The sequence below is a fragment of the Strix aluco genome, chromosome 3 (assembly GCF_031877795.1).
Source record: "Strix aluco isolate bStrAlu1 chromosome 3, bStrAlu1.hap1, whole genome shotgun sequence".
Classification (NCBI taxonomy): domain Eukaryota; kingdom Metazoa; phylum Chordata; class Aves; order Strigiformes; family Strigidae; genus Strix; species Strix aluco.
In genome coordinates, this window is record NC_133933.1 from 355,538 (window position 1) to 382,666 (window position 27,129).

At 44.8% G+C, this 27,129-nt stretch overlaps 1 protein-coding gene across 4 annotated transcripts in view; it reads left to right on the plus strand.

Annotated features, from left to right (window-relative positions):
* SPTBN1 (spectrin beta, non-erythrocytic 1) overlaps positions 1 to 27,129 on the plus strand; it is a 151,738-nt gene that overhangs the window by 97,256 nt on the left and 27,353 nt on the right. For all 4 annotated transcript variants that reach the window (XM_074817067.1, XM_074817068.1, XM_074817066.1 and 1 more), the window contains 16 exons: positions 544 to 695; positions 5,857 to 6,030; positions 7,329 to 7,420; positions 8,080 to 8,160; positions 8,969 to 9,084; positions 10,117 to 10,229; positions 10,856 to 11,043; positions 12,043 to 12,160; positions 13,549 to 13,707; positions 14,326 to 14,628; positions 15,439 to 15,592; positions 16,288 to 17,158; positions 17,304 to 17,441; positions 18,076 to 18,832; positions 19,089 to 19,291; positions 25,034 to 25,124. In XM_074817067.1, the coding sequence (XP_074673168.1) occupies positions 544 to 695; positions 5,857 to 6,030; positions 7,329 to 7,420; positions 8,080 to 8,160; positions 8,969 to 9,084; positions 10,117 to 10,229; positions 10,856 to 11,043; positions 12,043 to 12,160; positions 13,549 to 13,707; positions 14,326 to 14,628; positions 15,439 to 15,592; positions 16,288 to 17,158; positions 17,304 to 17,441; positions 18,076 to 18,832; positions 19,089 to 19,291; positions 25,034 to 25,124 (3,710 nt within the window). The remainder of the gene's footprint in view (positions 1 to 543; positions 696 to 5,856; positions 6,031 to 7,328; positions 7,421 to 8,079; positions 8,161 to 8,968; positions 9,085 to 10,116; positions 10,230 to 10,855; positions 11,044 to 12,042; positions 12,161 to 13,548; positions 13,708 to 14,325; positions 14,629 to 15,438; positions 15,593 to 16,287; positions 17,159 to 17,303; positions 17,442 to 18,075; positions 18,833 to 19,088; positions 19,292 to 25,033; positions 25,125 to 27,129) is intronic.

Consider the following 27,129-nt stretch of genomic DNA (forward strand, 5'->3'; position numbering starts at 1 on the left):
GTTGACTCTGCAAATAAATATTATAATGAGAAGGGGAAAAAAGTGAATGGGAAGCTTTGGTCTCTGCTGTCTTTTGTACCTATCGTCATCCAAAGCAGCCTCTGGTATTTCAGGGGATCTGTTGTGGAACTGTGTGCTTATTCGTGAGCAGAAGTTGACCTGTTCTTCCAGTGGTGGAGGATAACTCTTGATCAAGGTATTGGACAGTTTCATTAGTCCAAAGGGGCTTTTATGTTGTAGCTCTGTGACAGACCTCTTTACACCTTGAGAAGGCTGCCTATCTGAGCAGCAAGTAAGTCTGCAATGTATACTGCAGATTCACTCCATAGATATAACTCAGTAAAACTCCCACTGACATTAGAAAATGCCATAAAATAGGAAGAAAGGTGGATTTTCAGTGAAAAGTCCCAATTTCTTCAATGTCTGTGCCAAGAAAATAAGCTATGTCTGCATTTAATATTGGACATGTTTGAACATCCCATTTTTATGAAGGTACATGAACTGTGATTTATTTCCAGTGACACTGTGTTGTTTTCCTGACAGATGAACGTGAGGCAGTTCAGAAGAAGACTTTCACAAAGTGGGTTAACTCCCACTTGGCACGCGTGTCATGCAGAATTACAGATTTGTACACTGACCTTCGCGATGGAAGGATGCTCATCAAACTTCTGGAAGTTCTTTCAGGAGAGAGACTTGTAAGTGTTTATTCATATTCGTTGGGGGGGGTTGTTTTGGTTTTGGGTGGTGTTTTGGTGAATCCTTGGCTCAACTGAAGTACAGCAAAAGTGGGTACTGAGGGTTCAGCGCTGCAAATGTCCTTTTATGTGTTAAAGAAATGGCTTCAGCTGGATGCAAACGCTGTTAAAACCCCTTCCTATTGGTTTCAGTAGGAATCAAGGAAGTCTCCTTCACAGGTTCGCTGCGGGTGGGGTGCTGAGTGCCTCCAGGAGCAAACTCCCTGCTCCTGACCCTGGCAGGCACAGAGCACTAGATGTTCTCCAGCCCCTGGCACCGTCTCGGTGAATTAGATGTGCCGAGGAACGTTCCCGGGCACTGTGGCCAGCCGGCCCCTTTCTGCGCTGGTAACCAGAGCCGGCAGCTGCAGGTGGCTGCCCGCAGGCTGCCCGCAGGCCCAGGGCCTGCAGCATCCCTTCTGCCTTCCCGGGAGCATGCTGGGGGGCTCGTGGAGCAGAGCTGGTGGGAGAGGGCCCAGTCGCCCTGGGAGGCACTGCAGCAGTGTGAGCCGTGGTGTTAATCACATCCCACTGCTCAGGAGCCCTTCTGAGGGTACTTGATTTTACTAGGATAGATAAGGCTTGGATTTTCTTCAGCTAGACAAATATCTACGATGAATTTAAATAAATGGGGCAAATTCTTTCTTTGGGTGTGCTGAGAGAGCCCACTTGATCCCAGCACAAGGGAGCGGTGATTAAGAAAATCCCTGTAGTGAAAAATGCTGCTGCGTGACAGGAACACTGGGTGTCAGGAAATGGCTGGGTATCAGTTTTTCCTTCAGTTCCTTAAATGACGGCTATGCTCTTAGCTACCTAATTTAAAGCAATCTTGTCAAAGAAATGCGGGTCTTTAGCTAAGACCCAAGGCTACATGAGGAGACTGTGTAATCGCGTGTCATCAAGCACTCCTATTAATGGAAGCTCCCTGGCTTAAGACTCTGGGTAACAACCGAACATACGGCCCACAGTGTAGAGTTTGTACAGTAAGGCCAGAGAGGGACGTTTCTGACTACATCTGTGAGGGTGATGCAGCTCTGACATGCGTAGAAGTACCCTGTGTGGGTGAGGGTGTTGTGTGGATGGAGGTAACTAATCTTGATGTTTGTCAACTACATTTTGCTCAAAACATGTTTCTCTGTGCCACATTGTTTACTTGGGTGAGGTATTGGGTTTGGCATGCTCACTGCAGGTAGCAGATGTTACTCACACAGGAATAACTGAAACCAACATGCCCCATTATTTGAGGATTCAGACAGCAACCGTGCCACCGCTGTTTAAAGCTTACTATGTGCCTGCCAGGATTTGACTTGGAGTGTCAAATAGCAGCAGTGAAGCTCAAGACTAGTCGTGTGACTCTTGCTGCGTGATTCATTTACATTTTTCACTCCAGGTTTTGAAAAATGCAAGCAGAGCTTACACAGCTGTTGGGGCGGGGAGGGTGCAGGAGCCGCCCGGTGAGACTGCTGGCTCTGCGCTTGCATCATCTCTTGCGTGTCGCATTGGCAGCTGCCTGCACCACCACCAGTTCTTTCTGTAGCTCCCTTATCTCAGGATGGAGGACAGCAGTCTCTGTTTGAACAGTACATTCCACCACACCTTCCTCTGCAAACAAGACTACAGATAACGCAATGCACTAAACCTTGAGACAATTACACACACCAAAAGTATTCCAGGAGGATCGGCACATAGCGTCTACTTGTTGATGTTCTCCAGCCTTTTGGAATTTATTTTAGCTGCTATTGGTTAGGTTCTGATATCTCCATGACACCCAAGCAAAAATCTAAAGGCAGCGTCTTATGCAGAAAGCTTAAAATCAAGACAAGAAACATCAAATTGTAAGAAAGCAATAAATAAACGCAGAAACTAGCCTAGATGATTATTTTAATGTGGTGTGTTTACTGAAGCAGTAGAACAAACAGGAATTGTTTTCTCACTTTTGAAACTGGGATTCAGATTCTGGAGCTGGAGCCATATGCCTGTGGAGCAGAGTCCAGGATTTAGGATACTAATCAGAGAAGCAGGACTGCTCTGTGCCCCCTGTAAGACCTCCAGCCTCGTTTGCACAAACCCTGCACTTTTCAAAAGCTGTTGTGATCTTTGATGATTGACAACTCAGAGTCCTTGAAGGTACGTTGGAGAAACTCAAAATGAGAGAGTCCAGTAAGGGCAACATCTTCCTGTCTCTGCACAGCTTGATTCCTAATCCTAGTATTTAGTCCAGACCTTAGTACATAAGTTCCTCTGTGCAGCACAGTATTTGGAAAGAGAGTGATAGCGTGCAATAGTCTCACAGAGCAAAGCGGAAAATAGCCCAGCCAGTATGAAAAGCCAGTTGTAATTTTGTTTGCACGCACTGTTAACTGGCTTCGCCCAAACAGAAAAATAAAGCTGAGAATTTTTTTGAGCATAAAATCAAGCATTTAGCTCAGTTTCTTCCATAACTATATAAAGGACTAGCAAACTCCTTGCAATTCCTGGATGCTCAAAGGTCAGACTGTTGGAGCAGACTCTCTCTAGTGAGTTCTGTCCCGTTTTCTGTTGGGAAGGTTTTTGATGTAAAACGTTTTCCTCATAATGTGCATGTGAAGACTCTGAGTTTCGGTAAGTACAGTAAACGACGTGCTCAGCGTGCTTTCTTTCCCTCTGGTCAACATCTGGATCTCTGTTCGCCCAGTGAAGGTGGAAGTTGTGTCTCCCTGTGTCTCATCTTGAGGCTGTGCAGGAGTGGGGCAAGCACAGCCACACCGAGTACAAAACTTCCTCTTTTTGTTGCAGAACGGTGGGTTAAACGGTACGGCCTGCCTGCGTGGAGGCACAGAAAGACTGAACGTTCTGTCTTCTTGGGGTGCACGTCTGTTTGGCCAGGTGGCACTGTGTCATTCTTGCCCATGCAGAAATTTGAAGCGCCTTATCGGACCATTAATAAACCATAGTTTGAGCAGCCCTAGGTGACGCTGCTAATAAGCTGTTACAGCCCTGGTAGGGAATTTCTGAGCCAGAAGGTGCACCTAGTGCTGGAGCACTAGAAAAATACGTCAGCCCGCTCGTGCTCTACAGGGTTCAGGTTTACTGTGTGTGCTCTGCTGCTTCACGTACAGTCATTGTGTTTGTGGGAGAAAAAATCCTGCCAGTAACCTGAAGGTTATGTTTCCTGGATTCTTAATTGGAGAGAGTATGTCATCGTACAGAGTGTGGGTGGGAGCAGCTGCTCTCAGGAACTAAATAAAACATCGAACATGGATGGTATTAGCTCTGTCACCTTGGTGCTGGAGTGTCTGAGAGAAGAAAAAGAGCTTTTAAAACCATTTTCTGCTCAATAACTTGAAGCATTAGAGGGAATGCAGCTGCTGCGTAGGTTTAAGGCAGGGGGAACAGAGCCATGTCTGCCACTGCTGCTTGGAAATGGCCGCAGTCACAGCCGTGGCTGTGCGTTGGGAACACACCATAAAAGCCAGCACACCGAGTAAAGCTGACCTGGGGCTCTCGGGCGTGGCAGTGGGCTGGGGCGAGTCGTGGGCCGGGCAGCTGCTGGGTGCAGCCTCACCTCCACCTTTCCCCGCAGCTGGGCGCTCCCTCTCCTGCCTTGGGAACAGCCTTCCTTCCCATGTTTTGCAAGATTAAATTAAACCCGTGGTCTGTTTTACCACGCTCCTGGGTGACCGGTAGTTCCAGCAAAGGGATGGGTCGTGGCTCGGCCCTGCGGGTAGCGAGGGGTCTCCGGCTGGGTTCGGTCAGCCCTGTAACCACACTCCTGCCCCCGCTCACCGCACGGCTCTTCACCCTGGACTGCCAGCATTTGGGCTGTATGGTGTGTCCATGGGGTGTACGTGCAATTTGTGCCTCTTCAGAGGCACTTTTATACCCAAAAGCAGTGGCAGGTTCTTGGAAATTTTTGCCCTTGCTGGGCACTGTGGCTTGACTTTCTCTGCATCGTTACCCGGCCTCTGGAGGAGAATGTGCTAACTAGAAGCTGAAGTGAAACTAATGACCTCAGGGGTTTAGGTGTTCTGAAGGACATCTTTCTAGCAAGTGTTTCCTCTTCGTGACACACCCATACAGACTGCTGTTTGGAGGGACCGTAACATGGCTCCGACTGAAACTCTTCCACTTGAATGCAGTCTGGGGCGAGGATTTTGCCTGAGCTATTTCCATGCCCAGTTAATTACATTCACTGCAGAAAACAAGGAAATTATGTCAATTAGTAGTTTGGCCGAGTACCTCTGGTGACATCTCAGTGAGCACTGAACAGGCTATTCAGCTGCAATCCTCATCTGCAGAACAAAGTTGCTTTAATTTTACTCAGTTTTACAGCAGACTTCTGCGTGCTGTTAATATATTCACGGGCTTTTTCATTTGCACTGGGCCATCATAAAATTGTGTTACATTGGTGTGGCTGATTCTTTTATTATTGTTTTTACATTCTGGTGAAGAAATTGTTTGGAATAAATCTCTTCTGTTATTTTCATGCTATTTATCCTACTTCAACTGACCAAAAAAAAAAAGCAATGACATTTCCTTGTCGAGGAATTTTATTGGGTAGCTTATGGTCCAAATCTGAGGTGCCTTTTTGGAGAGTGTGTATCCGTATTTACAGATAGTCTCTGGAGCATTCACTACCAAATCCCTCTATTGCACGCGTGTGCCAGTTAGCAGTTTGTTTCGTATCTTTTTCTTTGCAGAATCTTATTTTTCAGTGTGGAAGGACTTGTACTGGAGAAAAGAAGCATCTTGGGAAAATGTAACAGGTGTGGCATGAACCTAACAAAATGGTTTATCTTCTGGCTAGTGAATGAATATATGAGACAGAGGAAATGAAAGAAGCAAGCAGGCAAAATAAAGGCAAATTAAAGTGGTGCCCAGCATGTGTGACTCAGGTCTGGGATGTTGGAATGTCCACCCCGGGTTTGACATGTGCCACCATCACCCTTGTGTAAATGTGCTGTAGGATGGCAGGGGTGGTTCTGTCCCTTGACCCTGAAGAACAGATGTGTGCAGTATTGCTGGCTGCCAGTGCACAGGGTGGGTGACTCACCTGCCTGCACTGAAGAGTTAACAAGTGCGCTTTTTTTTTTTCCTTCCATCTACAGTAATACATGGTTTTCTTCTCCCTTTTACCTTCTAGCCCAAACCAACTAAGGGAAGGATGCGCATCCATTGCCTGGAGAATGTTGATAAAGCCCTCCAGTTCCTGAAAGAGCAAAGAGTGCACCTAGAGAACATGGGATCTCATGATATCGTGGATGGGAATCACAGGCTGACACTTGGCCTTATTTGGACTATTATCCTGAGATTCCAGGTAAAGATATATATATACAGACAGGTATACACGCATGTGCGTTTTCTGTGCTTGTTTGTAATATACTTCATTTAAAGAGTGGAGTGCTGCCAGGCCCTCTGAGATGCTGGGAGTGAAAAACACTTAGCGTGTGGCAGGAGGTGCTCCAGAGCCAAGGGGAGAGGATAAACGAGTCTTCATGGTGCTGCTGATCCGTAGTGGCAGCCGATGGCAGTTTCCCGTGTGGACAGTCATATGGTTTTATTCTTAAATTCCTCGTAAATATGAAGCTCCAGTCATACATAGACCTATATGCTCTTGCAAACCCGGGAGGAAATGCTGCCCTCAGCTGCTCTTCACCTCTGCGGTGATTATCGCTAACCTGGCTGACTTGGCACTGCAGCGGATTAAGGGTGCCCACAGGGGTTGTTTCAGTGTCCCAACTAAAGGCTGAGATTTCTTGTTTTCCAGCAAGTTGCACGTTGGTCTTTGCGCTCAGTTAAAAAAAGCTGGGAAGTCCCTTTGCAGAAAGGATAATAGATTTATATAATAAATACATAATTTATAATAAATAACACAGTAAGAAACATTTAATAAATTCAACATTCTCTTAATTTTGGTGTTGCTCAGTGTTTTCCTAATATGAAAGTGTCTGACTTGCGGTGGAACTTCACTGAAGCTGCAATACTCTTTAAAAAGCAGTGAACTATATCCATAAAATGAGATACTTTTCCCCATATGAAGTAAAAAGGGGTTTCCTTTTTTTTTTCACCTTTTATTTCTTTTTCCTCTTTTAAAAAACTGGATAACAGCCTAGAGTCCGGAATATGTAGTTGTGATGCTGCTAAGGGCAAACACTATTTCCTCCAAGCTTGAAGTCCCAAAATCGTTTGCTGCTGTGAAACCCCTGGTTAGCTTTTGCCTGCAGATCCCCTCAGAGGGGCCTCTGCCCGCTGCACCCCCGGGTCCTGGATGTGCTCAGCACCCTTGCAGGAGGAGACACCTTGCGGGGTGAAACCACAATGCTGTGTAGGGCAGGGTTTGCCTTGGCAGTTGGAAATAAATTTTCTCATTAATTTTAAACTGTTTTGTCAATGGACTAACCAAAGAGTAGTCCTCTGGTAAAACAAGGCCAGATGTACCTTTCTTTTTACATGAATGCTCTTAAATGAGGAAGAGCATTCCCCTACTTCCACCCTGCCTGTCATCGTAGATTTCTTTTGTTACTTATATTGTGATATAGTTCCTTTCATCTTTTCAAAAAAGGCAAACAATGTGTTTTCTCAGAGAAATATTTAAACCTTGTATGTTAATTTTAGATCCAAGATATCAGTGTTGAAACTGAGGACAACAAGGAGAAGAAATCTGCTAAAGATGCTTTGCTTTTGTGGTGCCAGATGAAGACAGCTGGGTGAGTGTGGATTAAGTGATTATCTCTAAAGCTCTTACAGCACTTTGAATTTTCACTGAAATAATTTTAAATGGGCAAACACATATCTCTCCTTAAGTGGATTCAACCAAGAGAAATGAATTGATGTTTTCAAGTCAGAAAAATCCGAATTTATTACATTAATGCTGTGTGATAAACATACCAATCTGATAATCCATGAATATATAGCAATATGCTGACTCTTTTTCACCCTACTCTGAAGATGTTTGCCACCAACTTTTCCCTCTTCCCATATATACATAGAAATATTACCAAAACGTCTTTCTCTGACAGTAACCTTCTTGCATAATTAAATATCCATTTGTAGGGATTCAGCATGTTTCCCCCATGAAACTTGGATGTCCCTGTGATGACTTGGGGCACTTCAGCATTATTTTAGTGGTACTTCATCTTCTCCTTCCAAGAACTCTTATGAAAGGGGTTCGTGAGCAGCCTGAAATGTTTGGAGACCTGCAAAATGCCCAGATCACCAAACAAATTATTTTTGCATCTGTGTACCCATGGGGCGCAGGTTTGCAATAAACGTGTCACTCGTGCAACCAGCTTTTAGTGACAGAGTATGCAGGGCTGCAGCAGGGGTGCTATATTGACTGTGCTCTCTTTGGTTTTTGTTCTGTCAGTTACCCCAATGTCAATATTCACAACTTTACTACGAGCTGGAGGGACGGGATGGCTTTCAATGCACTAATACATAAGCACAGGTACGTGTGGCTCAACGCCTTTATGGATTTGGAAAGCTTGGACTGTTGCAGTGTGCACTGGGCTCTGCAGTTATCTTGCAGCTCGATTTTAAAATCTGTGGAGAGGAGAAAGTTGAAGAATTGCTGAAAGTTTTACAGCAGCTTGCCTTGCTTTAGAGTTTTACGGCTCTTGCGGTCACTGTGAGCTCATCTGGGCAACAGCTTCTCACATCACAAGTCAAAACAGGTTGCTTTTGGTTTCAAGAGAATAAATGATGCATGTGATTGTTTTAGTTTGAGACTGACCAGGTTGGAAGAGAAGTTCTTGTACCCTATTGAGTAACTGATGATCGGGTCTGGTTCCCTAGAATTTGGGGGTGGGAGGGGGAGACCACAGATGACAGCAGCCTGGAGGGGAAAGAAATCTCTGTGCAGGGATGGCATGATGGGGTGGTAGCCTTTGATGTGGCTGGGGATGCTGCTCGTTGGCAAGCTCTGGTGGAGTTTTTGGGATGGCTTGCACGCCTACGTGGGCATGAGGAGAGACTGCCTGAGCACAGCTTTGTTCCTTTCTTCTCCGGGGTCACCTTTACTGCTGTTAAGCTGTCCTCGGTTTCTTGCCATGGGCTGGGTTCTGCCATGACGTGTGCCGGGCATTACTTCATTCCTTTCATAGCTTCGTTGAAATGTGCAGGGCTACTGGGCAGGTGCAACCTCGGCAGCACGAGGGGCCAGGTTTTCTGAGGATTGCAGCTGCTCGTTCATTTGTTCATTTGAGGGTGACTGCGCTGTGCTTTGGGAAATTTAAAGAATTTTCTATCTTGTCTAGGCCTGATCTGATTGATTTTGACAAGCTGAAGAAATCAAATGCACACTACAATCTGCAGAATGCTTTTAACCTTGCAGAGCAACACCTTGGTCTTACTAAGCTCCTGGACCCCGAGGGTAAGAATTCCTGCAGTTTCAGCGCTTTACAGCTCTTCGAGGGCTCTTTTCGCTGCCAGCCCTCCTTGTTGCAGGGCACAGCTCTCTGATAGCTTTTTGTGTTAAAGAGCAGCTGGAGGCTGCTGACTCACCTGGTGATAGGGGCAGAGAGGGCAGGAGAGAATGCAAGATGTCTGCTGCAGAAGGCTGAGCAGTGGCAGCACCAGAGCCCTGCATCCTGTGTTTATTTTCCCCCATCTGACAGGATCACTGGACTGGCCCTGTATACATAAAACCATTCCAGTTAGAGGCACCCTTCTGATCTGCCCTGAGAAACACTTTCTGGCAGCTGGCAGATGAGCGATGGGGATTTCAGCACATAGTTAGCAGTTTCTTTCACAGGCTGTCAGGGAGTTGCAGCCTGGCTTTCCTGACACTCTGCATGCTCCTGCTATTGGAAGGCTGCTCAAGATGCCAAGGACAGGAAATTTTCTTGTGACAGGGCAAATAGAGGCTTTGTGTTTGGGCAGGTTTCTTCTTGCTTATTTTACAGTGCCTCAGAATTGCTGCAGGACAGGAAATAATTTGTTTTCTGTCTGTATCTCTCCGAAGATTTTCCTGGAGAGCCATACTATTAGGTTGGAATTCTTCTCTCCCGATGCTGATAATGAAGTTCTCAATTCACAGTAGTTCTGTCAACTCACACAGACACTAGAGAAGTTACTTGGCCGCACACAAGCTGTGGCAGAGTCTGGAACCTGACTCCCAGAGGTCCCTAGCCCACAGATGGGTGCTTTAACCACAGCCCACACTAAGACAGAGGGATAGAGCGGCCCTTCTTAGTGACAAAGCTCAATACTGTGCAACACCAGGTAATCCAGAACCAGCCCAAAGCTGCTGAATTTCTTTCTGATTAGGGCATGAGTCTTAGGAGCTGAACTGCCACTGGAGCCATCTCTCTGACTCTGGAGTGCATCCTTGTTGCATTGTAAGCTTTGTTGTTTTAACCCCTGTGCCATCAGTGTGGTAAGACAGCTCTGGTTTGCTTTGCAGATATCAGCGTTGATCACCCCGATGAAAAGTCAATCATCACCTACGTGGTGACCTATTACCACTACTTCTCCAAGATGAAAGCTCTAGCAGTTGAAGGAAAACGTATTGGAAAGGTTTGCAAGTTCAAATTATAAATTGTTACAAAGCAGCTGAAATATTTCTGATTTTTGTTTTCCTCTTGGATGTTAGTTTTTTAAGGGTCCACTGTATGGTGGTTTTTAGTTTTGCTTTTGGGCACGTTTTGAATGTTAAATATTCCCATATGACTGTGAGGAGTAGTTAATTTCCAGCTGCCTTGTATTAGAAAACATTTGGCCGGTGTTTTATTTTTGCTTGTTAATTTTGCATCATTGCTGCTTTTCCTTTCTCATTAACTGCTCCTGACCTTCTGAGTTCTCTGTCTCTTCTGGAGCCCAGAGAAGTCCCTAATTGAAAAAATGTGCAGTCATTCTCTGCCTTTTGGCAAAGTTGCCCCCGTCTTTACAGCTGGCAGACGGAGCATGGATCCTTTTGTAAGCCTCAGCTCTGCCCCTCTATTGCCGCGGGATCATGGGAATTCACTGCTGAAAAATGCAAGGCCACCGTTCCTCAGGGATGCCAGCCCCCGTGGCGCTCGGCAGTGAGTGCTCTGACTCATAAGTCAGGTCCCCCAGCAGTGCCTTTTCTGTAGCTGGTCAGATTTAACTGACTGAAGAGCACCGCCCTTGTTGTTCATGTCATGTTGTGCTGCTTGTTGCAGGTGCTTGACAATGCCATTGAAACAGAGAAAATGATTGAAAAATACGAATCGCTGGCTTCTGACCTTCTTGAGTGGATTGAGCAAACCATTATCATCCTCAACAATCGCAAATTTGCCAACTCGCTAGTTGGTGTGCAGCAGCAGCTACAGGCATTCAACACTTACCGCACAGTGGAGAAACCACCCAAGTAATTTTCATCTTAGCTTAAAACAACAGTGGTCTTGTTTTGTTTAGTCAATCATTGATTTTTTTTAAAAACAAACACATCCAAGTAATTTTAATCTTGGCTTAAGAATTTATTTTTCTGAACGAACCCAGATATCATATTTCTAACTGGCACTCACCATTATTACTCGGGGCCTGTTTGCTTTATGCTCTTCAGTGTGCAGATAATAACAACAACGGCGATGAAAAGTGTGTTGCCTGCAGGATCTCAGAGTCCTGGAAGCGGTTACTTCACTGAGATGCTTGCCTTATAATATGAGTGGTAACAGCACACTGTGTTAGTGCAGTAGTATCCCCAGCACACTGCTATTAAAAGAGTCTTCCTGGTTACCCAGGATCAAGAGGAAGTGTGTCTGGCTTTGTAAAACATAACTGTGCTTACTAAAACTGACACAGCCAAAACTGTGCAACTTATTTCTGGAAAGTTTCTTTTCGCATTAGGATATCAGATCTGTTTTATTATTTTTGTCTAATGTAAGTTCTAATGGATAATAATCACAATCCAAAACACTGCAGAATATCCAGATGTCTTCTAAAATGGCAGTCTATTCCCCAGTGCCCATGGAGTTTGTTTGTTTCCCAGGCGTTCAGCTCAGGGAACACAGTGGGAAGAGTTTACTGACTGCAGTGGGCTTTAAATAAAACTTCAGTTTCTTGAGTCGATAGAACAAACTAGGGCAACACACGCAGTAGAACAAAAAAATGCAGCCCTCTGTCCCTCGGGGGGTTTAAATCTAAGCACACAGACAACTGATTTCTGTGAAGTTTCTTTTGCTGTTCAACCCAACTGGTTCCAGGGGATGTGTGGGCTATTTCAGTTGCTTCCAGCTTTCACACAAGATGAAGGTGTTAATCTGAATGCTCCATTCATAATGTCAGTATTTTAAGGAAATGCTTTGTAATACCTTGGTAGCAATGAAAGCTTTATTGTAACTCAGTTCTTTTGCAAAATTTTGTTTAGATTTACAGAAAAAGGAAACCTAGAAGTGCTGCTTTTTACCATCCAAAGCAAAATGAGAGCCAACAATCAGAAAGTATACATGCCCAGGGAGGGCAAACTCATCTCTGACATTAACAAGGTAAACTGAGCCAGCTCCTCCTGTGCCACTCAGGATTTTGTTGTTTCCTTTCAGTGTGTCAGCATACTGGGAACAAACACATTTGCTACTTCCAGCCTTGATGTAGGGGACCACAGGGAACGGCAGGGGCGGGGGTGATCTTTCCTTAACACTCGGACTCACGAAGCTGAATCAAGTCCCTGGGTATTCTCTGCATCTGTAAGATCTTCTGCACTGGAAAAATGCTCGGTCATTCCGTGCAGTTGGTTATGGCTCTGGTAGCCCTGCCTTGCTCCTCCAGGCTCCTGGCTGTTAGTCGACAGCACGTAGCTACGCTGTCTAGGCACTGCAGCCCTCCCTGCCTGCCCCGCTGCCCGCACTGAGGGAGAGCGAAGGGACGCCCTCAGGCCTCTCCAGGGTTCCCTCTCAGGGTTTACGCAGCTCTTTTTTGTGCCAGTGCAGCTGTCAGAACAGCAGCAGAGCTGACAGGCTCTCTCAAGGATAACAAACAACACAAGACTGAGCTTTCCTCGTTTGGGTTTGATCATGCTTGGCGTTCCCGGAGCAGCTGCTGGGGGTGTCCGTGGCCTCGCTCTGCGACCTGGAGAGCAGTAAACTGCACGGCTCTCCTGTCTGCGTTAAGCCCCCGTGCCTGTGAATACCTAAAAAAAAGACTTGGGTTTCAGGCAGTTTCACATCTGTTAGGATTTAGAAGAATCTTGGGTAGTTTGTGTTTAATTGTGGGTATTTTTGTTGTTTGTAAGAAGATCTGAAAGGTGATTAGCTGGCTTTCAACATGCTTCTAAGACTTTTTATTTTTGTAATACTAATGTCATGCATGTGAATAACATTTGGCTTTGGGGGAAAAAGGACTTCTATGCACCAGAAGTAACTGAATTCTGCAGTTGTTTTCTTTTCCAAAGTGGATGTAAGAAAGAATAACAATTGTGTGTTGATTTTAGAGGTGAGAGGGCGTGAATCTCTAATTCTTCTTTCCTAAATGAGGAAGATAGAATCCACTTATTTGGGAGTAGTGCTCGGAAGATTTTTTTTTCAAACAAATACTGTCTTACACATTCAAGCCAGGTGGTTTGCTCAGGCCTTGTTGGAGGCAAAAACCAAATGACCTTGAGAAAATGCATCTGAGATAAACAAGTCTTATACCACTTGCTCAGAAAATGAATGAATGAATTGAGAACAAATTTTAAGTCATGCGCTTACATTAGCAAGCAAGGTGTAAGGCCAGCCAATGCAAACCAGATTTATTGGCATATAAATAAATAAGCCAGTTTTGTGAAACTTGGCTGTTAGTGACTTCAGTCCTGATTTCATGCAAAGAAGATGTGATTTATCATAATCCTATAAGAATGTGTGTTTAGAAGACGCATGTTTTTCCTCCACGACTTCAGGCCTGGGAAAGACTGGAAAAAGCTGAACATGAAAGAGAACTGGCACTGCGAAATGAGCTCATCAGACAAGAGAAACTGGAACAACTTGCACGCAGATTTGATCGCAAGGCAGCTATGAGAGAAACTTGGCTGAGTGAAAATCAACGTCTCGTTTCTCAGGTGCTGCTTTCAGAAATTGTCTGTGTGACTAAAACAATTCCCATGCGTAATTATAGGATACAGTTCTTGCAGAAAGAACATTCCGCCCCTATGCCTCATATTTTACTGAATCTATGTATATTTATATTTGTTGTATGTGTGTGCAAATGTATGTTTAGTGTATACGTGTATGTACTGTATGTCCTACCTTTAATGCCTGTGGGAATCCCTTCCTTGAATCTATCAGTCTGTACTTGGGAGATACTGATGCAGAAATATCTACCCACGGTCAAGATTTTCTTTATCTGAATATTTTGGTCAATTCAGTGTAATTAGGCCAGGAATTAATACTATTTTTTAATATAAGAGATGACTTCAAAAAAATCCAACCCCCCCCAGCCTAGTCCCGATGGCCACCGTGATTCTTCCCCTCAAAGGTAGTAAATAGTATCTCTGATGTTATCAGCAGTTCTCTGGTTATCAGAGGTATCTCTGATTTTAGTAAAGAAGGCTTCTCAGAGCATTTTGAGATCCCAGATTTGCTGACAGGTATATTCTGCCCAATTGGAAATCCTGTTATGGGCAGTAGGGCTTTTCCCCACAGCAGGCATTACTGAAGAAGTGTCTTTGTCTTTGCAGGATAATTTTGGCTTTGACCTTCCAGCAGTCGAGGCCGCAACGAAGAAGCATGAGGCCATTGAAACAGACATTGCGGCCTATGAGGAGCGAGTCCAGGCCGTGGTTGCAGTTGCGAAGGAGCTTGAGACTGAAAACTACCACGACATCAAACGCATTACTGCGAGAAAGGACAACGTTATACGCCTGTGGGAGTATCTCCTGGAGCTGCTCAGGGCACGGAGACAGCGGCTGGAGATGAATCTTGGTCTGCAGAAGATTTTCCAGGAAATGCTGTACATTATGGACTGGATGGATGAGATGAAGGTAGGTGTTAGCCATTTGAGAACGTAGACCAGATATTCTGGAGAGGTGTAGATGTCCTGTTTTGTAAAGTTAATGTTAAGATTCATTTTGCCCCTCCGGTTTCATAGACAAATGCAGAAGTTCCACATTCACAAGGAGTGGACAAATTCCTTATACCTTACAACAATTTTTCAAAAATAAAGATTAAAAACAAGTAAAAAAAAAAAGAACAAGTTCCCTCCTATAAAGAGCTATTTTTCCACTCATGCCTGTCTCGTAAGGGCCAGAGGCTTTGGTCACAGTGCTTGGGTAAGGATGATGGTTTTGGTGAAAGGGAATTAAATAATCTCTCTTCATTACAGTTTACATGGGGAACAAGTCATCTCTTCACCTCTGTGCTTTAAAAAGCATCAGTTTCTTCCTGCCTGTTCTCCTGGGATCTGGGAAGGGAGAGGACCATGACTTTGTTTTTGTCCATCAGCCAGCAGAACTTGGAAGCTGCTGGAGGAAAGAAAGATGTGTGTAGCTCAGTGGTAGCTCACAGCACCCTGACTGAGTGCTTTTCATTGGCCCTAGCTTAGCTTTTCATCATCCTAGACATAAAACTGCATTAAAGAGCAGTCAACTTCTTCGTGGTTGCCAGTGAATTAAAGAATACTGGCTCAAATTGGTATCAGCCATGTCTCTCTACGTTTGGAATAGCTCCATTTATGGGCCTGGTGTTTCTCTGGGCTTAAATCAGTATGACAGCAGAGAGCAGTGTAACGCCTGGAGTCATTAAGAGACAAACAGCCTTCAGCCCGTTTTACTTGTCTTTTACATTTTGATCAGGTGCTTCTGCTGTCTCAAGACTATGGCAAACATTTGTTAGGAGTGGAAGACCTGCTGCAGAAACACGCTCTTGTGGAAGCTGACATTGCTATTCAGGCTGAGAGAGTGAGAGGGGTCAATGCATCTGCTCAGAAGTTTGCCACCGATGGCGAAGGTAACTGCCAGCCAACACACCCTTCTTTGTCTTCGTTCCATATAAGGCTATCTGTAAGCCTCATGAGTTCTGCAAGGCACGTGAGGTTAAATTCAGCACCCGAATAAGAGAATGCAGCTACATTTGTTCCTCCTTTACTCACTGTGTCAATGATTAATCTGTCCAAGTACCTGCTCAAGAATTCATTGTGGCATTGTGTTCTGTGTGGGATGTCACGCTCCTACCAGCAGCTGCTTTGTAGTAGTCACCAGTAATTCCCTGTTCTGTGTTTCCAATGCAAACAATACAAATTATTGGACCCACTCTGATACTGTCCCAATTTATGCTAAATAAAAGCACTTCCATTAAACCAGCATCATTAATTAGAGTAAATGATGTTCGTTTTGTGCAGTTCTGTGTATGAAGCTGGTATAAATCTGGAGCAGTGAATTTTGTTTCACTGCGAACAGTCATGAATGTCTTTCTTTCTGTGTTTTTTTTTTTTGTCTTTACGCGAAGAACAGCGTTTTCTGATCTGTGATACTGTATGGTGGAGCTTGAATAGTTCACACTCGCTTTCAGGTGACTACCTATGAATTGCGTTACGTTAACTTCATAGATGGAACAAACAGGAATTTAGAACTCTGTGTGTGCCTCAGCTGTAGAGATGAAAATGGATCAGTCCAAGTTGTAACGTTCATTCTCTGCCTGAACAGGTTACAAACCGTGTGACCCGCAAGTTATCAGGGACCGTGTGGCTCACATGGAGTTCTGTTACCAAGAGCTGTGCCAGCTCGCCGCGGAGCGCCGGGCCCGCTTGGAGGAGTCCCGGCGCCTCTGGAAGTTCTTCTGGGAAATGGCTGAAGAGGAGGGTTGGATCAGGGAGAAGGAGCAGATCCTGTCATCTGATGACTATGGGAAGGACCTAACCAGCGTCGTCCGTCTCTTGAGTAAACACAAGGCCTTCGAAGATGAAATGAGTGGTCGTAGCGGCCACTTTCAGCAGGCAATAAAAGAAGGTGAAGACATGATCGCGGAGGAGCATTTTGGGTCTGAGAAAATCAGAGAAAGAATTAAGGATATCCGGGAGCAGTGGGCTAACTTGGAACAGTTATCTGCCATTAGGAAGAAGCGTCTGGAGGAAGCCTCTCTCCTTCACCAGTTCCAGGCTGACGCTGATGATATTGACGCGTGGATGTTGGACATCCTCAAAATTGTTTCCAGCAATGACGTTGGCCACGACGAATATTCTACTCAGTCCTTGGTCAAGAAACACAAAGATGTGGCTGAAGAGATTGCAAGCTACCGGCCAACCATTGACTCGCTGCACGAACAGGCCAAGGCTCTGCCGCAGGAGCACGCTGGATCTCCAGATGTGCAAGGCCGATTGTCCGGAATAGAGGAGAGGTACAAAGAGGTTGCTGAGCTCACTCGGCTGCGTAAACAGGCCTTGCAGGACACCCTGGCTTTGTACAAGATGTTCAGTGAGGCAGATGCTTGTGAGCTTTGGATTGACGAAAAGGAGAAGTGGCTGAATAATATGCAGATTCCAGAGAAGCTGGAAGACCTGGAAGTGATCCAGCACAGGTGAGAATGCCTTTACCAGGAAGCTTGGGGAATACTGGGTGAAAGTTTTTTCACACCAGCGACCTTTCTCAGCTTGCTTGTGGCTCAGATTCTCTAACACCTGTGTGATCTTTTGTTTGTTTGCTTGTTTTTTTCCCCACTCCAGATTTGAAAGCTTAGAACCAGAAATGAACAATCAGGCGTCCCGTGTTGCAGTAGTGAACCAAATTGCTAGGCAGCTAATGCACAGCGGCCACCCGAGCGAGAAGGAGATCAAGGCACAGCAAGATAAACTCAACACAAGGTAAGAGAAGGCCTCGAGCTCATCAACATGACGCTGGCTGAAACAAGTACAGTGGGGTCATTTGTGTTTCTTATATGTGTTTTTAACATACTCTGTTACCGAAGTATCTTCAAGGTAAGCCTTTAAAGCTTCAGAAGGAGGAGAGCTGTGTCTTTCAGATACTTGATAGATGTGGAGCTTTGCTGTTGACTTCAGTCAGGTCCTGAGTATATTGGTACCTTGATTTGAGAGCTGGAAATTCACTGTAATGCCTGTGATGATAAAAAAGAAACCAACGTAATTCCATGTAACCCCACTCATTTTGGTTTTGGCTTCAAAATAAACCAAGAGAGAATATTTATTGTGAAAATGAAATGTAACTAGCAATTTTTCACTTGAGGAAGAATGATACTTTTAAGGACTCAGTGTTGCTGGTACTTGTCATATTCTAATGTATGCTGCAGCTTGGTTAATGGTTGTTTTGCTAAAACTGTTGATGATACAGGAAGGACTGAAAAGAACATGAATAGTTAGCTTATTTCATGGCTTACAAAGCTAATGGGAGCAACTGCTGACTCAGCAGTGTTGCCATACCCTTTTCCCTTATTAAACACAAATCTCAATTTCTCTGCTTTTCTCTCCTCACAAATTTCAGATGGAGCCAGTTCAGAGAACTGGTAGACAGGAAGAAGGATGCTCTGCTCTCTGCTCTGAGTATCCAGAACTACCATCTCGAATGTAATGAAACCAAATCCTGGATCAGGGAAAAGACCAAAGTGATCGAATCCACACAAGATCTGGGTAACGATCTAGCTGGAGTGATGGCCCTGCAGAGGAAGCTGACGGGCATGGAACGTGACCTGGTAGCCATTGAGGCCAAGCTAAGCGACCTGCAAAAAGAGGCAGAAAAGCTGGAATCGGAGCATCCCGACCAGGCACAGGCGATCCTTTCACGGCTTGCAGAAATCAATGACGTGTGGGAAGAAATGAAGACCACCCTCAAGAACCGGGAAGAGTCCCTGGGAGAGGCAAGCAAACTGCAGCAGTTCCTGAGAGACCTGGACGACTTCCAGTCCTGGCTCTCCAGAACGCAGACGGCAATCGCATCCGAGGATATGCCCAACACCCTGACAGAGGCTGAGAAGCTGCTCACTCAGCATGAGAATATTAAGAATGAAATCAACAATTACGAGGAAGATTATCAGAAAATGAGGGACATGGGTGAGATGGTGACACAAGGGCAAACTGATGCTCAGTACATGTTCTTACGCCAGCGCCTACAAGCTTTGGACACTGGATGGAATGAGCTTCACAAAATGTGGGAGAACAGGCAAAATCTCCTTTCCCAGTCTCATGCCTACCAGCTATTTCTCAGAGATACCAAGCAAGCAGAAGCATTTCTTAATAACCAGGCAAGTGGTCGAGATAAACTTTATTTCATTCTACAGGTTGGTACCATATACTTCAAGTAGTTAACAAACAAGATCATTTGGCAGAAGAGCTGCAAACGGATAAATTGCCCTTTTTTAACTACAATTGCTTTCTGTGTTTTGCTTCTAACTGTTCTTGGGAGACTTTTTTTTTCCTATGTGGTGAATGTGTTGTTGGAGCAGACAGCGTAGCCTGAGTGTAATACTTTCCTCTCTCTGATTTATGCTTTGATCACAGGAGTATGTTTTGGCACACACGGAAATGCCCACTACCTTGGAAGGAGCAGAAGCTGCTATTAAAAAACAGGAGGATTTCATGACCACGATGGATGCCAATGAAGAAAAGATCAATGCAGTTGTAGAGACTGGCAGGAGGCTAGTTAGTGATGGGAACATTAACTCTGATAAAATCCAGGAGAAAGTGGACTCTATTGATGACAGGTAAGGTCAGAACAGTGGCAGAATGTAGCTTCACACTTCAGTTCTGTTCTCCAAGATGTGACCTTTTACCGGAATCCAAAGGCAAAGTAACATGTTAGAAAGTGTCTGGTGCAGACTATTTTCTTTGTCCTGTGGAAAAATAGGAACTGTAATGTTTAAAAAATGTGCTGGGCTGATCTTAATTAAATATTACCTCTCCCATTTTCTAGAGACTTACTATGTAATGAGCTCACTACCCAGAATTTGGCTATATGGGTGTTGCTATTTAATTCTTGGAGTATTAACAGAGGTTATGTTACGGTGGGAGCTGCAGCAGTTAGCTGTACCTGGTTCCACAAGTCTTAGATTCCTCTGCTACCTCCTAGCTGATTTAGTTATAATAATGTATTCCTGTCCTTCCTCTGAGGAAGGAATGTGGCTCTTCAAGAGTGTAATTGGCACTGTATCTACCCCGCCCGCTTGGCTTTGATCGCCTTTTCCAACTTGTCTGGCCCTTCTGAAATCAGATTAGGAAGCATTGGTACAAATGTGTCTTTCATCCTAGAACAAGTCTTTTGCTTTGTCTCTTTAGCTGCGGCATGGATGCTACAGAATGTTAAGAGTTTCTTTTTCTTTGAAAACCAAATGTTCAGTTTTGCTGGCTATGATTCATGGTTCTTTCTGCTTTTGGTTTGAATAACAGTGGAGTCTTTCAAGGCGCTTTTCAATCATGAGTATCAGAACACAGCAGTAAGCTCACACAGAACTTTTATGTCAACCACCCTTCTATCAGACTCACGACCTCCCGCAGCCAGTCAGCTCAGAGTTACCCAGATGCCTCTATCCCCAAGGTGGAACTGAAGTAGTTCAGAAAACGTTGTGCCTTTCCTGTTTTGGCAAACGTGTCCCACTGTGTGTGCACCCCCTTTAGCTGGAGCTCATGGCTTCAAGAAAGGCGGATGTTCCTCTTCCCAGAGCTTGCTGAGGGCCTCTGAGCCCGCTGACAACCTGGCCCCAGGGTACCTCATGTTTTCGTTCTCTCTAACCAGCTTGACTCTCTTTAGATCCCAAAGAGAATCTGCAAAGAGCAGGAAGAGGAGATTACATGAAAGCAATCAAGGTGAAAGCTAGGAAATTAATTTTTCTGGTTTGCCCTCTCTGACTTTCAATGTCCCCTGCTATGATTTTTCCCATCCACTGCTGAAAGCAGGGAGATTTGATCCTGGCCTTCTGGTCAGGGGTCGTCTCTCTGCAACTTGGAACATTAAAAGATAGCATCCAAGGGTGCAGTGACAAATGGTCAGCTGCTCTGTGCAGCCCCTTCTGGGGCGGCTGGAGGGGGAGACAGCTTCAGCCTCTGCCCTCTGTGCTCTGCACAGGGGTTCCTGCTGCCCTGGCTGCGGGGCTCTGGGGACTGTTTCTCCCCAGTGCAGCTGCTCCCTTGTGTCCCCGTTGTCCTGCGCCATCCCAGCGGGGCACCTGGGCCGTCCTGCGGTGGGACGCGTGCTGGAGTTCCTGCTCTGAACGGCAGGCAACTCCTAGAGACTCTTTTTTTTAAGCCCACTTTTTTCCAGCGCGTTTCCTCAACTCCAGAGCTATTTATGCAGAGCACTGCAAAAACCATCCGGCGTGCTGCTATTCAGGAAATCCGTGTGATTGCTCTCCGAGTCTGTAAGGCTGATAAGCCTCCAGAACAAAGCCTTGGGGCTGGGTGTAGTGGGAGTGGTAGCAAAGGAAGCCTCTTTGGTTTTACAAAAATTTGCTCTCCCAAACCCAGCTCCACCTGGACCTATAACAAAGGACCAAAACAAACAAGTACAAATACGTCTCCCTACTTCCCATATGGATCTCTTTGTAGTTTTTAGTGTTGCTAATAGTGTTTTTTACAGTCACACTTTCAAGCTATTCCAGAGGGGACCCCACTGTTGGTTGGTACAGCAGACAGACCCGGCCCTAAAATGGTCACTATCTAAATCTGAATAGACCTGTGGGCATCAGGCTGGGGAAGGAGAGGAGAGTGCAGAAGCAGAGTGTGGCTGTGTAGTAGGAGATAAACACTTCAGCACAATCTTTTAGTGCAGTTCACAGGGAAGAATAAATGGGAATAAGGCCATGGAGAAGGGGTTGAGGGCAGGAGGAGGTGGATTTGAATAAAGCTATCACTAGCTAGCTGTTCCAGCTAGGAAAGAAGCTGGTCTCCCCAGTGCAGCTGTCCCTGCTTTCGTGCCTTGCGCTGCTGTTTCTGCCAGCCAGAGGGGAAGCGTTCTCTCCTCCATTTTCTCTAGGAAGAGTCTAAGGAGAGTGCCCTAGTCTGTGCGCCTGCACGGGGCCTCTCTGATTCTGCAAACGAGATGGAGTTTAAAGGCAGTGGCAGATCTGACTCAGATTGTGATCTAGGTCTGTTTTTCATCAACTTCTGTATTTGTGCAACTTTGTGCTCAACAGAGAACAGAAGTCATTTTTGTTCTTGCCCGTTCAGAAAGGAGAGTGCCTCTTGTTTGCTGGAACACCTAAAGAAGCTAAAACTGCCTTGCATGTGCGTCCGTATTCTTAGTGGGCAGTTGCATTCTTGCTACGTGTAAGATGTATCATTCCTGCACCAGCTTTGAAACCCACAGGCTTACAGTTAAACCACAAGTGATTTTGTCAGTTTTCAGCATTGTTAACATTCTCAGGGGCCTCTGGGGAGACAGCGTGGGAACGTTGTGACAAATCTGGGTGCTCTCCTCTTGGATTAATTTGAGTCAGACACCTCCTTGAGCTGAACAGATCTCATTTTCCTGTTAGATTCTTCATAATGTTGCCACAGAAGGAAGATGCCTCCATGTTTTAACTGACTATGGTCCATTCCCTGTCCCCTCTTTTACCATGTAGGTCTGGCTTAGCTTGGACATTTGGATCTGGGGTTGCCTCTTCAGTATATGCATAGGGAAGGCCCTAGATGCTGTTAGGGCTTAAGTCATCTGTGTGATGATTTATGTGAACAGGCAGATGAATTCAAAGTCATTCTAAATACTTACAGTCTGCAGAGTGAAGTCTTTTGTGCAGGTGTGGGGTCTTCTTTCACAAGCTACTGTAGTAAATTAGTAAGCAGCAGTCACCGACAACCTTGAGTGTGACAGGGTCTGAGTTTCTGGCCCTTCTCTGCCGTGCACATCTCAGAAGAGCAGGATTTTAAGAGTTAGGACTGCAATCAGCAGTTGAACAGTAAGCTCTGTGCTTTTCTCCACCCTCTGGTGATGGCCTAGCACTTGTAGCCTTAGCAGAGCTGGAGTCCCGGCTGTCCCTACCCCGACGTGTCTGGCTGGCTCAGCTGGGGCCTCCGCACGTGTGGTTAGGGAAGCAGGGAGACCAGACAGCCTCCTTAACACCATGCTCTTCTAGTATCTGGATAAAAGTTGGTATTACAAAGGGTTCTGTTCTCCAATCTTCCCGCCTGTTTATTCTACCTAAAGCCCTTCTGACGTGCTGGTAGTCAAGGGTGGGAGAAGCTTTCTAGTGGTGGGGGTGGTTAGGCACAGAAGATTCTAAGATTTCTATCACTGGAGCTTTTAAAGAATTTAGGAAGACATAAACAAGGAATTAATAATGTTTAGATATAGCCAGTCTGGGGCAGGAGAACAGACTAAATGACTTCCCTTTATTCCTATAAAAATAACATCAATTGAATGATGAAAATAGAGGAGTTACTGCCTGTTCCAGCAGTGCCCATCCTCAAAATACTACTACCACATCTTCACGTATCCAGTTTAAACCTTGCTACAGTTCAGCCCTCTTCTTGTTCAGAGAATACTCATCTTTCAGTCTCACTCCAGGTCATCTTGGACATCCAAACAACCTTTACAGTTCAATAGCTCTAAGTGCCAAAGGTCGTATTTATTATGATGAAGAGAAAAAAAAAAAAAAGCTATGTCATCATCTGTTTGATATCCCTGCATGGCTTCCCTTCAAAGTTCTTGAAGTTAGTATTTCCAACACTCTCTGGAAGATATTTTTGTTAGTTTTTTGAACTCAAGTTTTCTGAACATAAGCACTTCTCTACTTAAGTGTATTCAAATAAGTGTCATGAAAAGTCTCCTTTTAATTTCACAGCTTGTGTTCTCTCCAGAATACGTGAGTCTGTAATGTAATCTAGCCTTAGATCTATGAAATCATCATGGTAAGATCACCCAAGCAATTCCTTGCTTCATTTTAGCAACCTGAGTAATGCACTGTATTTGCCCAGGCGTATAAAACCCAGCCAAGAAGGAGTGGAATCAAACCCAGTGATGTTATAGGTGTTATAGAGATTTTTCCTAAGGCACAATTTACGTGTCCTTTCCTTTGTGTTCTCTCAGATAACCCCTTCAAAACTTGAGGATTACCTAGGCTTGGACTCCAGCCTCTTGCTTTGATCATTACATATGTCTTCCTTGCCATCTGATCTATAAATCAGTTTTCTTGACCTACAGTTATATAGATGCTGCTTGCCTGGTTATTCAGAGGTAGCTGTTGAGACAAAAGAGAAGCAATTTGTAATCCTGTAAAGGGTTCTCTCCTATTCCTCTGCCTACAGACGTTTTGCTTTTAGGTAAAATGTATCCCTGAGTATTCCTTGTATTTCTGAAGTCACTAAATTTGTGCCAGAGTGCTTGCTCTGGTAACGTGTTGTAGATCAGGAAAAGTGGTATCTTCATCCAGTTGTTGTCATCAACACGTAATTTACAGTCTTCTAGAATATCATGAGTTCTGGAGATCTCCGCTAACATGGATTTATTTAGCTATTGCCAGTATACGCTGAGATCATCTTATAAACTGCCACCCTTTAAAATAATTTCCAACCCTCTATCCCTATTTTATCTTAGGTTATTACAAAGGGCAGCAGTATTTCACTTTAAGATCCTGTACAGGGAAATATGAACAAACCTAACAGAATGAGCATTAAATAAAAATTATCTTCTTTACTCTGCCTCCTCCATCTAAATTGCCTCTTAAAAAAATGTAAGTACTGAAGGACAGGGATAACTAATTCAAATTAAGCATGAGTTCCAGACCTGCTGGGAGATCCCTTGGGCATCAGCTCCTCAGGCACCGTGTCCGTTTGAAGAACCCACCAAGGCCTTTGGGAGTGCCAGCGTGACTCATCCTTCAGGGGGCTAACAGCTATGGACTAAAAATAGAGCTTGTACACTAACCTTTTCTTGTCTTCTGTCTGCTCTTAAACGCTCTGAAAAACATGTTCCAGGGTGCATAAAGCTTCTATTTGCAGAACCCCCCAGGTTATACAGGAACAGCGTTTGGCAGGTTGTGTAACCCCTGCAGCTCTGCTCAGGGCCAGGGGGTGCTGGGCTGCAGCGAAGGTGGATCAGCAAGTGCCTTACACCACGTGCACAGTTTGCAAGAGCCACATAACACCCAACCTTGCTGTTGCCATTTTGCAGATAGTTTTCTTATGTTTTTTGGCAAACGGTCTGAACTTTCCTGTGGTCTTCACATTAGTGGGCCAAAGTCTCTACAGAACAGTTGTGAAACCCTGCTGGCTTCAAAATTTTCTCAGTGTATTTAACAGGACACAATAACAAGTAGATGATGAACTTAAGTAAGCACATTAAATAACACTTGCACATCTGAGTTTCAAAAATGTCCTTCATCTGAAAGGCAGTAAAAGATGCATATTGAATAAATATGTGGTGTGTGTATCCCAGAGGGGCTGCAGACACCAACAAATGACGGGTTTTCGTGAAATTTCAAGGTTTTTTTCTCTGCTGTTATTTTTTTGTCTAGGCATAGGAAGAACCGTGAAGCAGCCAGTGAACTTCTGATGAGACTGAAAGATAACAGGGATCTTCAAAAGTTTCTTCAGGATTGTCAAGAGGTAAACTGCATCCTTTCACTTACCGCTAAAAGCTGCACCCTGCTGCAGAAGAGCATTCTTACCCCGTATTTTATGAGGACTGTAACACTCAGCATTTTGCAGTGAAGTCATCCAGTAGTATTTAGTGTGGAGTAAACAAGTCAAAAAAACCCCCCACCCAAAACCCTGCAAAAATTAATCTGTTTGGGTTTTTTTCTCATAGACTGAATTTTCTTTTGTCATCTAAGCTAAAGACAGGGAAAATTGCCAGAAGCAGTGAAGATTTTCTGCTGTGGTATAAATTAATCATGTGGAATGTGGTGGGATTAGCACTGAACCCATTAAGAATTCTGTCTGCAGCTGTATATATGTATGTGGCCTGGAGCAGGAGATCGCGAGTGATTTCTACAAAACATTAGTCAGAAGAATAGGAGGTTAGGAATAAGAGGGGAGCGAGATTAAACTGGATCATTTTTAATGTGTTATTTATCTGATAGTTTGCATGTGTTTGAAATTGTTAAGTACTATAACATTTAAAAAAATAAATCCTTTCCAGCTTTTCTAGTGTTCTACATGGACCATTTACACTGAGGGCAACATTTTAAAGTTAGGAAGAATCTTGTTCGTAGCATGAGGAATTAATCAAGTAATTTCCAGGTTATTTCATGCAGTCCTGACAGGTATTAAAGAGCCTGGCCTGTGACATGCATTAAAAACTAGCTGTCCTTATCTGAAGCCTGCAAAGAGAGCTGACTATGACAAAGCTGTGCTTTTAAATTCAAGAGTCAGTGCAGTCAGCTGCACATCTTATCCACCTCCAAGAGACTGGAAGGCGCTGCGGTGTGTCTGAATGGAATTGCCCACAGCTGAGATTTCGTACAAGAAACAAACAAAATGACGATCACAGACTGGGCAAATGGTGTTTACTGATGGTTGCCTAGATGCAGCCTACTTTCCTGCGTGTTGCGTAAGCTATCCACGAACTTAACTGAAATTGCTCCTTCCTTGATAGTAAAAACATGACAGATTAGCAAAAAATCTGCTGTTATTAGCAGCAGCTTCTTCCTTCCTCTGTAATGTCTCTGTAACAAAAATCCCCCTGGCTCTTGGAGCTGTTCTAGCTTCTCTGTCGATGTGGTTGTGTTCCCTCAGATCTGTTTTTTCCCCTATATCATTGAAAGAAAAAGGGAAGCATAAAAGCTCTAGTGTCTGGCTGCCTGAATGCCTTTCCTCTTGACTGTTTCTCTCCAGCCACTAAAACAGGGATGTCTCGACTGTACGGTTCAAAGACAGAACTTACAATACCCAAATGTTACAAATTTCTCCAGTCTGTTTTGGGAGGACATGAGCACTGATGATAACTGAATGGTCGTTTTCCAAGACGACAGCAATAATGACGCTTAGAATTTGCATTAGCATGATTACAAAGTGCCTGCTGGTACCTCCGCTGGGCTGGGGGGTTCGTGTGAGGGAGCAGCACTGTCCTGCGGGGTGGGAGGAAGCCGAGGGAATACCTCACCCTTGGCTTTTGCGTTAGTGCTGACCCTGGAGCTGGGAATTGTTAGAAAACAGATTTGAGCCAGTCTCCGTTTCACCTGGCAATGATCCTTCGGCCTTCCTGCCCGCCGCCTTAGGGACGCTTTCCCATCCGTCTGTGACTTGAGGAAAGGAAGAGTGTTTTCTGCGGCGTGCTCCTTCCCCAGGGCAGCCTCTTTCCTCATCGGTCACTCTGAGCTGAGATGTTATTGTCAGTGTGGCCTCCTGCCCCTCCCTCCTTCCTGCCTCGGCTCACCGGTGCGGCAGTGAGCGGGGCCACCGCTGCTCCAGGAGGTGACAGGGCAAAGCTCGTAACAACAGCTTGGCAACGATAAACCTTTTCTCTGGGTCACAGGCAAGGGAAAACACAGCAGATTTTCTTATTAGTAGTCACAGGTTATCCTGGGGTGTTGGTTTTTTTGTCTGTTTCTCGCATTCATAAATATGAATGTGTTAAGTAAATTTGCTGAATGAATGAAAAAGAGTGACA